Source organism: Oncorhynchus mykiss, chromosome 18 (genome assembly GCF_057628025.1).
Source record: "Oncorhynchus mykiss isolate SJ-2025 chromosome 18, ASM5762802v1, whole genome shotgun sequence".
NCBI lineage: Eukaryota > Metazoa > Chordata > Actinopteri > Salmoniformes > Salmonidae > Oncorhynchus > Oncorhynchus mykiss.
In genome coordinates, this window is record NC_143039.1 from 33,058,738 (window position 1) to 33,071,848 (window position 13,111).

The 13,111-nt window shown below is 43.0% G+C and overlaps 1 protein-coding gene and 1 non-coding gene across 2 annotated transcripts; both read left to right on the forward strand.

Moving 5' to 3' along the window:
- The first annotated feature begins 535 nt into the window (after positions 1-535).
- On the forward strand, positions 536-7,747 carry LOC110495908 (formimidoyltransferase-cyclodeaminase). Its single transcript, XM_021571428.3, has 13 exons — positions 536-2,267; positions 2,650-2,833; positions 3,223-3,351; positions 3,652-3,740; positions 4,065-4,244; positions 4,459-4,596; positions 4,750-4,943; positions 5,035-5,164; positions 5,294-5,455; positions 6,071-6,114; positions 6,650-6,788; positions 7,102-7,197; positions 7,397-7,747. Exons 1-13 carry the CDS (start codon positions 2,214-2,216, stop codon positions 7,478-7,480), a joined length of 1,623 nt encoding a protein of 540 aa, XP_021427103.2. The 5' UTR covers positions 536-2,213; the 3' UTR covers positions 7,481-7,747.
- Positions 7,748-9,653: 1,906 nt separating this feature from the next.
- On the forward strand, positions 9,654-12,661 carry LOC110495909 (uncharacterized). Its single transcript, XR_016488401.1, has 3 exons — positions 9,654-10,929; positions 11,033-11,160; positions 11,639-12,661. It is a non-coding gene; the product is annotated as an uncharacterized LOC110495909 (transcript).
- The last annotated feature ends 450 nt before the right edge of the window (positions 12,662-13,111 follow it).

The window sequence follows — 13,111 nt, forward strand, 5'->3', positions numbered from 1 at the left end:
CCAGTTCATGAAAAAACGATATATGCTATATATGTATAATTATATAGGTATTTGTGGATTAATTTACATATACTGGTGTATTTCATGAAGGCATTCGTTTTTGCGAATTTTGAGTTTGGGGTCCATAAAAAAACGAGGTGTTGATCCACATGCTCTCAAATGACCTATAATATCCCATTACGACATGCCTAAATATTGTAATGAAACAGGCAGGGAGCAGATCTCGAACCTTCGACCTTCTACCCCTTGGTCCGGCGCGCTATCGACTGTGCCGCAAAAGCATGCTCGTGTGGCATAGTCGATTTTCGTGCGTATAAACCCATGGTCGTTACAATATAAACCTTAGCTACAAAAATATTTTTTAAATGTAACATTTATTGATCTAGGCAAGTCAGTTAAGAACAAATCCTTATTTGCAATTACAACCTACACCGGCCAAACTCAGACGACGCTGGGGTAATTGTGCACCCTGCCTTGTGGACTCCCAATCACAGCCGGTTGTGATACAGTCTGGATTCAAACCTCGTTGTAGGTAGTGACACTGAGATACAGTATCTTAGACCACTGAGCCACTTGGAAGCCCCAAAATAATAACAATAATGTCAGAGTGGTAATCTTTGATAATATTCTATTTTATTATACTCACATTTGTGATGTGTGTACATAACATGAACACCCTTTTCTGATGATCTGCGTCCCACACACAGAACAACTAAAGATTGGGTTGAGCACAGAGTGAAACAAAGAGTTAGACTTTTTCATTTTATTTAAACAATTATCTGTTTTTATTCATAGGCATTGAAGTTAATGCCATGTATAGTACCAATGTATGTCAATAGGACCAGGTAGCAGGAGGATTATTCCACTGCACCAACAAGCGCTAAAATATTTGTCTGTTAGTGCCCAGTTCTATAAATGCATCTCAGTCCATCCAGATCTCCTCTGTAGCATTACTCATTAACCAGCCCAGCCGACTGTGTTTGTTTTGGGCGGGATGATGTGATGCAACCATAGATGGGTGTTCATTAATTGATGTTAGTTAATCCTTCAACAGTTGGCTAGAACACAGTCCCTTGGCCAGAAAAAGTTTCAGAAACACTGGGCTAGATAGCACAGCCTACAGCCTCAGTGGTTGCATCTTCAGTGTATCAAGACCAAAGAAGTCGGCTACATCTTTGTATAAATATAAACTGGTCGAAATGTCAATGTGGATCTGTCAATTGGCAGGCCATCATTGTAAATAAGAATTTGTTCTTAACTGACTTGCCTAGTTAAATAAAGGTTCAATAAAATAAAAAAATAAAAACATAATAAGAATCGGCCAACTTGATTGCTACTTAGCTGAGTAATGCTTTGATCACCTAGCTCAATGCTGATTGCTGAGGATGTTTGACCATTCGAGACTGTTCAATCCTTTGGGACAAATGTCACAGAGGCTATAACAGAGCCACTACTGCCATAGCTAATAATAACCAACACGAAGCTCTTTGATTCAGATTTAAGAAATCCTATTGGTGATAGTGCATATTAGGTGTACTATTTATGAAACTGTGTTACTGGTCCCAAAATGTTCAGAAACTCTGCGTACCATAAACACAAGACATGAATACACAATGAATGCTATATGATAATGCAGCGGGGGGTCTAGATCTGTGCACTACTTCACATTTCAGTGATAATTATTGGAATTCTCATTCTCATCTCTGATCCTGAGATATCATCCAATAGGATTTAGCCAAGTGTTTACTATGGCTGTGGTGAGAAAGCAGAGGTAATAGCTAGAGTGGAGAGTTCACCAGCTATCTGTCTGTCAGCCTGGATACCTCCTTTGATCATACTAGATTCATTCCTTCACCATTTGCATCCGGTGCTCCAGTATTTAAGTCTAACCTACGGGGAATCAGGGATTAGTGTCTGCGAATGTTTCATGTGAGGCTGGCAACATCAGCGCCAGGTCCTGGTAAATATTAGACTAGAGCAGCCTGGGAATCAATGCCAGCTGACCTGGATAAGAGGACAGTGGAGCAAGTTAATGATTCAACCAGTGTTACAGAGGGACAGACTGCTTAAATGTCCCGTTTTGCGGGATGAAGAGACAGACTGGATGGGTTGGTGTGTGCTCGTGGAGCAGAGAGAAAGGGGGAATACACTTCTGCCTTAAATTGGTCTGAGTCCTTGTCTCGGACGACCCAACTCTGTGACTATTACGCATCATGGCTAAGCTGGTGGAGTGTGTGCCCAACTTCTCAGAGGGCCGGAACAAAAAGGTGTGTGGGCGTGGGAGATACAGAAAGTGGGTTACCTGTTGGCACAGCAGAAGGAAGCTGTTAGTAAATAGTCTGTGATGTGATTAACACAACACACATGATAGCTTTATATTGGTCATGTAAAAATACTTTCTGTCGGAAACATCGATCTTGATTACCAATGACATCATTTTTATTTGACATTTTTCTATATTTTACGAGATCAGTGTGTCTGGAATCAAGGGGGGCTCAAGGAGACTGTGAATACCTAAGCAAACAAACACTTTTACAGTATAATCTCAATCCTGAATATGATCTTGAGATACCAACTAAATGTTTTCTGAATAACTGTATGTGGACAGAAACAAGCTATAAGAGTCAATGTGACTTGCTCCCATTCCAGGTGATTGATGCCATAGCAGAGGCCATCTCCAGCACGGAGGGATGCAGTCTGCTCGACGTGGACCCTGGATCCTCCACCAACCGTACAGTCTACACCTTTGTAGGCTCGCCACAGGCTGTGGTGGAGGGTGCACTGAACGCTGCACGCACTGCCTTCCCACTCATTGATATGACCAAACACTCAGGTAGGAGATAGAGAGAGAGAGAGAGAGAGAGAGAGAGCTAAAAAGAGAGCCTCTCACATGACTTAGTCAAACAGTTATGTTCAAAGATCCCACATGACTTTTATTTTATTTATTTGACCTTTATTTAACTAGGCAAGTCAGTTAAGAGCACATTCTTATTTTCAATGACATCCTAGGAACAGTGGGTTAACTGCCTTGCTCAGGAAGACGTATTTTTACCTTGTCAGCTCGGGGATTCGATCTTGCATCCTTGCGGTTACAGGTCCAACGCTCTAACCACTAGGCTACCTGCTGCCCGACCTCACTTTTAAGTGCAAATAAAGGGTGGCTAAGTACTGTTCATAAGTTGTTTAGTGTGTTTATTGGAATAATATGTACGTTTGTTGTAGGGGAGCATCCACGGATGGGTGCCATGGACGTGTGTCCCTTCATCCCTGTCCAGAATGTCACTATGGAGGACTGTGTCAACTGTGCCAACATATTTGCCCAGCACTTAACAGATGTGCTGCATGTACCTGGTAGGTTTTCCTCTCTGACCTATTGACCTATAGTTTACATATTGGCCATTTACTTTGCTGTGGACAAAGCCATAGGGTCAGTTTCATTGCAGTGCACCTTGACTCTGTGTATTCTTTCTCATATGGTAATCATCCCTGGCTTACAATTGGCTCATTCATCCCCCTCCTCTCCCGTAACTATTCCCCAGGTCGCTGCTGTAAATGAGAATGTGTTCTCAGTCAACTTACCTGGTAAAATAATGGTATTGTTCTCAGAAAGCCACATAAAGGTGAATAAGACACATTGTTGTTTCTCCACAGTGTATCTTTATGGAGAAGCAGCGAGGAAGGAGAACAGGAGATCTCTTCCCTCTGTCCGGGCAGGGGAGTATGAGGCCTTGTCTGAGAAAGTGAGTTTGACCTAACTTCATTGTGTTCGTACCCTATGGGCAACATTTCCCTCGTTGTAAAAGAGCATAGATCTGTGAAAAATAAGCTAAAAATGAAAAGCGGTACTTTACTTTAGACGTTTTTTGTGAGAAGAACCATTTTCTGGATCCGCCCTTGTCTCACTAACACTGCTCTAGTTCAACTCCCAGGCTAATTGTTGGCATCGGCTGATGCAGAAGAAATAGACAAATCCAATGTAAAAAAACAAAGTCTGTAGCTCAAACACACAATGTTTAAGAGGGGTTGGAAGCACTAAATTATACTGATGTGTCTATTGTCCTCAGTTGAAGAGGACAGAGTGGTCTCCTGACTATGGCCCTGCCGCCTTCGTGCCCTCCTGGGGAGCTACAGTAGCAGGCGCTCGCAAATTCCTGGTTGCCTACAACATAAACCTACTCAGCACCAAGGAACAAGCCCATCGGATTGCACTAGATATCCGGGAACAGGGCAGAAGCAAAGACCAGGTAGGGTAGGCTCGCTACTGTACATCTTGATCGCCCAATGTCAGATATGAATGACACACAGCTACTTTGGCTTCGGAAGAGATTCCACTCATTTTTCTGAGACATCATTGTTTTCCTCATCTTTATAACTGATGCTGAACTAATAAAGGCCTATTTTTGAGTCATATGCCTTGTCTGCTTCCAAAGAGAGCAACATGATTGATTTGTATTGTAGCCGGGTCTGCTGAAGAAGGTGCAGGGAATGGGCTGGTACCTGGAAGAGGCGAACATAGCCCAGGTGTCCACCAACATCCTGGACTTTGAGCTGACGCCCGTCCACACTGTTTACGAAGAGATCTGCAGCGCTGCCAAGGTACAACAACAACCACAGTTGAAAACAGTACAGCATTATTGTACAAAACCCTCGCACTGATCTGGTAGTTTGAACCAGTGACATAAGGACAACTAATACTGTCAAAACGTTCAGCCAGTTTGACACCTCTCCTTCCTTCCTTCTTCCCCCCAGGACCTGAACCTGCCAGTGGTGGGCTCTCAGATTGTAGGCATCATGCCTCTGAGAGCCGTGCTGGACTGTGCCGACTTCTACATCCAGAGAGACAGGCTCTTCATTGTGGAGGAGGAGCACAAAGTCCGTCTGGTCATCAGTAAACTTGGGCTCGATTCACTTGGGCCTTTCGACCCCAAAGAGAGAATCATAGAGTGAGTACCAATGAGTGCACAATTTCCATGGTCTAAGGGACTTTTTCCCCATTCTAGTCATTCAAATATATTTCTATGGTTGTGACTCTAGGTACATGGTGGAGAGGACTGAGGAGGACAAGCGTCTGGTGTCTCTGTCTCTGCAGCAGTTTGTCCGCAGCGTGGGGGCCAGAACCGCTGCTCCGGGAGGAGGGTCAGTCTCTGCTGCCGTCGCTGCAATGGTACAACCATCTTTAATATCATGTAGATGACTATATTCCCCTTATGACCTTGCCCAGCACATAGGAATAAACCAATATAAAGTATGTACAATACAAGGAGTCAAAGGTGTGTGTGTGTGTGTGTTTCAGGGGGCTGCTCTGGGAGCCATGGTGGGTCAGATGACCTATGGGAAGAGGCAGTTTGACAGCCTGGACAGCATCATGCGGAGACTCATCCCTCCCTTTCATCAGGCCATGAATGAACTGCTGGTCATGGTGGACGCAGACTCCAAGGCGTTCAGTCGCTACATGGTGAGAGGAAAACATATCATGGAAACCTTCAGTCTGGGTTAACCGGGCTAGTGAAAGCAGGAACTATACAGGAAAAAGAGACTGAAATCCTAACTGAATATTTTTCACTATTGTTTCACTTTATTCTGTTTCAGAGCAAATTCAGATTGGATTCCAAACTGAGAAAAAAATACTTAGCTAAACTTATGCCTTGAAAAAAAAAAGAAGTTTTGTCACGTACACCGGATAGGTGCAGTGAAATGTGTTATTTTACAGGGTCAGCCATAGTAGTACGGAGCCCCTGGAACAAATTAGGTTTAAGTGCCCTTGCTCAAGGGCACAGACAGATTTTTCACCTTGTCGGTTCGGGCATTCAAACCAGCGACCTTTCGGATACTGCTCCAATGAGCCAACCGCTGGGCTACCTGCCGCTCGATGCGACCCTACCTGACGCAACCCTGCCTTTTAGCGAAGCGGAGAGTCGCACAAAATATGATGAATATTTCAGATGATAAAAGTTCAGGTGAAGAGCGAGTGATAGAAACTATGTTTTTGTTCCTTGTAAATGCTTACTTTGAAGGTTAGACCCAAGGTAAGATCTTGATGTTTTATAAGGTTGAACTTTCTCGTTTTCAGGCTGCATTGAAGATGCCAAGAAACACATCAGATGAAGTCAAAAGGTGATTGCCATGCTACCAACATGTGGCAGTTCTGTCGAATCCAAGATGTCAGAGAAGCATGTCATTAAAGTAGATGTGTAATTAGGCACACACACACACACACACACACACACCTTTAAACAGCACAGCATGTTGGAACTGTTTCAAACCATCTTTACTTCAGATTGACATCTATGGAAACTCATTACTGTACATTCTCCTGTATCCCGCCCTCACCTCATTTTACCTGGCAAGCAACCTGGCCTATCCCTGTAAACATGTAAAGCAGGCTTTCCCAAAAAAGACTGGTTGACTGTAGTTAATTTACTGTCAGCTCACCTGATCTAATAGTATGTAAGGTGTAGTCTTGTAGTCATGGTGTCGTCTTGTCATGCTCCAAATCTAATTTCTCTACTCTTCCTCTTTCCTATACCTTATACCTATCCCCACCCATAATCCTGCTTCCCATAATCCTGGTCTTGCTTTTGACCTGCCTCTTCCCCTATCCCTACCTAATCCTGCCTTACCATTACCCGTATCCCTGTTCCTGCCCCAGGAGGGAAGATGCCATGCAGGAGGGTCTGAAGCAAGCCGTGGCGGTCCCACTGTCTCTGGCTGAACGAGTCAACCTGCTGTGGCCTTGTCTAAAGGAAATGGTGCTCTACGGAAACGTGGCCTGCAAGTCTGACCTCCAGGTATCGTGACTGAAACCGTGAACAGAGTCCCTGTCTTGTCTATGGACTTTGCATTGCAAGCACACCTGAGTGGCATGCTTTAATGACATAACTGTGGAACATTCTGATTCCTGCCAACTGCTTATCTACACATACCATCTTACTGGCATACCGTAAAACAGCATCTCAAAACACCAGGACACCCATAAGTGTCTCTATTTAGTCTGGTTGCAAAATGTTTTCCTGACAGATGCCCCAGAGCTATGACATGCATTGTACTGTAGACAGCCTACAAAACATCTTCCTTATATGGTTATTATTTGTGGTGTTGCAGGTAGCAGCTAAAGCCCTGGAAACAGCAGTGTTTGGAGCCTACTACAACGTTGCGATTAACCTCAAGGATATCGCAGATGAGTCCTTCAAAGTGGCTGTAAGTTACAATGTAGCCTATAGGTCTTTCTCGCTCCAAAATGATGTAGCCTAGGTTACAACGTAGGTAATCTATCAATACTGGATAATGAATCAAAACAACAAAAACGGCTTGATTTTGATGAGAGCCAGTGGATTATTACATTGTTATACAGTTATTTCATAGTTACACTTATACACTCATGTTTTGTGTTTTGCAGACTCAAAAGAGAGCGTCAGCTCTGCTTACTGAGGCCAGGGAGAGTGCTAATGCAGTCCTGGATGCTGCAGAGAGAAAAGATTGAAGAAGTTACCACATTACCAAAGCATCACCCACTGCCTGCCTAAGCCTCAAACCAGGCTTTCAAAACCATCAATTCTCATAACACTTTACAAAATAAACTGGGTTCACTCAGATAAATGCTTGATCAACTACTCCTCAGTCGTACTCCTTTGCTTTGTTAGGAATTCAAGAAACACTTGCGTAATGTACCGTATTGCAGCAGCCGACACCAAGCCAAGATATCACAGTCAAAGTGTTCTAAATCACATTAAATACAATAGTACCACAATGTTTCGTGTTCTCTCTTCCACGTGAAGCTATGATGATAGAGTAGTATTATTTGCTTCTGAATGACAAAGTGATGCAAGGTGTGTCTCGGGACATGAACCCCGCCCATACCTCAGCTCCACCTGTGTAGCACAACAGGCAGGACGACATGACGGGAATTAAAGGGTGTAGTTTATCCAGTTCCTTTAAGTAAGAGAACATCCTTCACACAAGACAAAGGACAGAAATCGAGAGCTGCTTATACATACCAGTTACAGGCGTGTACACTCTTCATTTAATCTGGGTTCTATGTTAAAAATATGCATGATTTATTTGATCCTTCTGGCACATATTCAGTATTTGCATATCTCAAATGAGTATTCATTATTCTTTTGATTACATGTAATGTATTGGAATACCTTTAGGCTTTAAACAAGGAACTTTGGGCAGGTCAATCTGTTTTATAGCCTTATGTTAATATGATAAAACAGTGGTTAAAAAAAACGTAATCCTTTGTTGCAATTTTCTTATCAAAGTAACATATTTAATCGCCGGAAATGTTTGACAGCAGCTCAGGTAAAATACCCTCAATGTTTTGTCTGCTCGACATATAACATTTTATGAACATATTTTGCCTAGCTGTGTTTTAATGATCATTTTATTTTTGACTGCTTGTCTCATCTAGGGGGTCGTCACCCCTCAGGGTATGACTTAGATCAGCAGAAACAGCCTCATGGTGGTCCAGGGGGACCGGGGGGCTGTCCTCCTGGGGATAAGGACCACCACTCTGGGGGGGGACGAGACCATGGGCCTTCAGAGGGTCGCTACCCCTCCAGACCGCAGAGGCAGTGATGACCATGGAGGCAGACACAGCCCTGGTGGTAGACACAGCCCTGGTGGCAGACACAGTCCTGGTGGCAGAGGTGATGGTCACCATGGTTTCCATGGAGATCACCGCGGTTGCCATGGAGATCGTGGCGTTAAACACGGTAGCCCTGGTCGTAGAGACCATCACGGTCATGGTAGTGGTATGGAAAAGTGATAGCGATGGTGGTCATGGGCACGGTTGTTGAGGCCATGGGCGTCGCCACAAAAGGCACCAAAGAGTAATATAGTAAAACACTTTATAAGTGAAATTCAGCCATGATTTTCTGAATTACCTTGACCCAATAACACTATACATCATCCATGTACCCATTGTATCAACTTGCTTTCAATTGTATTTGAATAATCTTCAAAACTAATAAGCCATTGAAGCAAACTGTTTGGAAAATTGAATTTTCCTTTGAAGATTTACAAAAATTATGGTAACAACACAAGGAACTTTATCTTATGGTTAAAATATTGTGAGCTACCCTTATTTACTCAGTAGCCATGGAGCTAACACTGACATAACCCACGGTCCAAAATAACAAGATGCAGTCACCACCATGCTAAAAAATATGAACAGCGGTACTCAGTGATGTGTTGTGTTTGCCCCAAACATAACACTTTGTATTCAGGCCATAAAGTTAATTAGATGTATTTGCCATATTTATGCATGTTTTAGAATATTTTTTATTCTGTATGGGCTTCCTTCTTTTGACTGTCGTTTAGATTAGTATTGTGGAGTAACTACAATGTTGTTGATCCATCCTCAGTTTTCTCCTATGACAGCCATTACTCCGTTTTTAAATCACCATTGGCCTCATGATGAAATCCCTAAGCGGTTTCCTTCCTCTCCGGCAACTAAGTTAGGAAGGACATCTGTATCTTTGTAGTGACTGGGTGTATTGATACACCATCCAAAGTGTAATTAATAACTGCACCATGCTCAAAGGGATATTCAATGTCGTTGCTTTTTTAACCCATCTACCAATAGGTTGCCCTTCTTTGCGAGGTATTGGTAAACCTCCCTGGTCTTTGTGATTGAATCTGTGTTTGATATTCACTACTAGACTGAAGGACCTTACAGATAATTGTATGTGTGGGGTACAGACATGAGGTAGTCATTCAAAATGAATGTTTAACACTATTATTGCACACAGATTAAGTCCATGCAAGTTATTATGCGACTTGTTATGCACAGATTTACTCCGGAGCTTATTTAGGCGTGCCAAAACAAAGTGGTTGAATGCTTATTGACTCAAGACACTTCAGCTTTTCATTTGTACACATTTCTAAAAACATAATTCCACTTTGACATTATGGAGTATTGCGTGTAAGCCAGTGACACAAATTCTCAATTGAATCAATTTCATATTCAGGCTGCAACACATGTGGGAAAACTAAACTATAGTTAAGTGCTTTATGTTTTTACACATTATCGCCAAATTATTGTTTCCACTTCAGTAAAGTGAGTGTACTATAGAATGTATAGTTCTACTGTAATTGTATATCTTTCAAATTGACTCTATACAACAACAAAAAAGTCGACAGTGCATTTGGAAGGTATTCAGACCCCTTGACTTTTTCCCCACATTTTATTACGTTAGTTTTATTCTAAAACTGAATTCCATTCAAAAGCTGTGTTCATGCTGGCCTGGCTGACACACACAACAGGACTCCTGCTGAGATGACGCCACCCATTATGGATGAATCCTGTATTAATCCACTGGCATCAAAGCAGGTTTTATCACTTCAGATATCACCTATTCACAGCGTTTTGAATGAGGTTTCTGGACAGAGTCGTGCTTTAGGGGAAGGGGCACTTGGTACCTCGGAGAATGTGTGACTTCTGTTTGATCCATTGATGATCTAGCCATGTTTCTTTGAGTTTTACTCTTTCAAGCATCCCTTTTGTTCTGACCCATTCAACATTCAGATAAGCCGGTTCTTGCAAATGCTGTCGGAATCAGTGTCTGAGATCAACAGCACAATATGGCACTACTGAATAAGGAGCCTTCTACACTAATAACAACATCCGTGTTTGTATCCCTGTAACAGAAGTGTCAATGTCCTTCGAGAGTGGCTCCTCGGTGACCCTTACCTTCCAGATGCCTTTCCCAGTCATGCACAACAGAGACAGAGGTAGCCAGTCGTCTAGCCGTCAGCCAATCCATAGCCAGTCGTCTAGCCGTCAGCCAATCCATAGCCAGTCCTCAGCCATCTATGCCCACAACGGCGAGTCCAGAGAAAACGTTGCCTTCAGCTTTCTGACGACTCACACCCCTGCCATGTTACTCTGTGTCAGCACCTACCATCAACAGTACCTGGCTATCATCGGTAGCTATCTTTTTGCTATCTCCATCCATTATTCTCTCCGTCTTCATCTCTTAACAACATTGTACGATTAGAAGCTTTTTTCTGACTTTCTTAACTTTTGTAGGGAGTCTGCAGATCTGGTACCGTCTGAACTAGAGAGAAGAGATCTTTACGCCCAAAGTCTCCAGCCTAGCCGATGGGCAGCTCCACCGTGTCCAAGTACACCGGGAAGGCAAAGACATTTATGTCCAGGTCAGTGATCTCTATCGGTGTAACGGCATTCAGAGGAAGAAGGTGAGGACCAAGATGCAGCGTGGTACGTGTTCATATTTATTACATAGAACGGAGCACTTAAATACAAAGTAACAAAAGGAATAACCGAAACAGTTCTTAACGGCGATACAAACACTAAACAGAAAACTACCCACAAAACTCAGGTGGGAAAGACTACCTAAGTATGGTTCTCCGTCAGAGAACGATAGACAGCTGCCTCTGATTGAGAACCACACCCGGCCAAACAAGAAAAACATAGAAAACGAACATAGAATGGGCACCCAAGTCACACCCTGGCCTAACCAAAATAGAGAATAAAAGCCTCTCTATGGCCAGGGCGTGACAATCGGAATATATTTCAACATAGCAAAGCATTATGCTTACAGCATAGACAGTCAGCCCACCTTGATGGCATGTTGAACTGTATTTGGAAATGTTTCCTTTTTTCTTAAACCAGATTGACAAAGACATCGACCAAAAATACAACCCTTTTCTGGCATGAAGATGAACACACTACGATCTCTGACTTTAGGTAAAGTCACAGGTACATCAGCAGGACATGCTTGTTTGGATGAGGAAGTGCTTAGGGCAGGATCCAAGGGTTTCATTGGCTGCCTGTCGTCTGTCCAGTTCAATCATTTGACACCGCTGAAGACAGCCATTCTGAGTCGTGGAAGCTCATTGGTCCATGTTCTTGGCAATCTAGTTGAATCGAACTGTGGAGCCTCGGCTGATAGTACAACTTCACAATCAGCATCTGGTGAGTTTAATAGCATTGATGTGAATCATGTTCGGCTTCACAATATGGATTTTATTTATGCCATTTTATTAGCATACAGTGCATTCGGAAAGTATTGAGTTTTTCCACATTTTGTTACATTACAGCCTTATTCGAAGATGGATTAAATAGTTTTTTCCCCCTCATCAATCTACACACAATAGCCCATAATGACAAGGTGAAAACAGGTTTTTAGAAATTGTTGAACATTTATAATAATAAAAAATAAAAAAATACATTTGCATAAGTATTCAGACCCTTTGCTATGAGACTCGAAATTGAGCTCCAGTGCATCCTGTTTCCATTGATCATACTTCAGACGTTGCTACAACTTGATTGGAGTCCACCTGTGGTAAATTCAATTTATTTGACATGACTTGGAAAGGCACACACCTGTCTATATATAAGGTCCCACGGTTGACAGTGTATGTCAGAGCAAAAATCAAGCCATGAGGTCGAAGGAATTGTCCGTAAAGCTCAGACAGGATTGTGTTGAGGCATAGATCTGGGGAAGGGTACCAATACATTTCTGCAGTATTGGACTCCATCACCTGCCTGATTACCTTCCCTATATATATGTCACTTCCTTTGGATCCTTCTCCAGGGGTTATTGTTTCTGTTACAGATTCATGTCTGTGCGTTGTTCGTGTTTCTTGTTCTGTATTATGTTTTGTTTATTTATTAAATTATTCACTCCCTGAACCTGCTTCCCGACTCCCAGCGCACACATTAGACGGAAGCCACCTCTCAGTACAAGGCACATTACAGCCCGCTTGGAATTTGCCAAAAGGCACCTAAAGGACTCTCAGACTATGAGGATCAAGATTCTCTGGTCTGATGAAACCAAGATAAAACTCTTTGGCCTGAATGCCAAGTGTCACATCTGGAGGAAACCTGGCACCATTCCTACGGTGAAGCATGGTGGTGGCAGCATCATGCTGTGGTGATGTTTTACAGCGGGGGGGACTGTGAGACTAGTCAGGATCGAGGGAAAGATTAATGGAGCAAAGTACAGAGATCCTTGATGAAAACCTGCTCCAGAGCGCACAGGACCTCAGACTGGGGCGATGAAAAATATATGAGAAAACAGTGAGGTCCAGGCTCTGTCGCAACCGGCCGTGACCGGGAGGTCGGCCTAGCATCGTCCGGGTT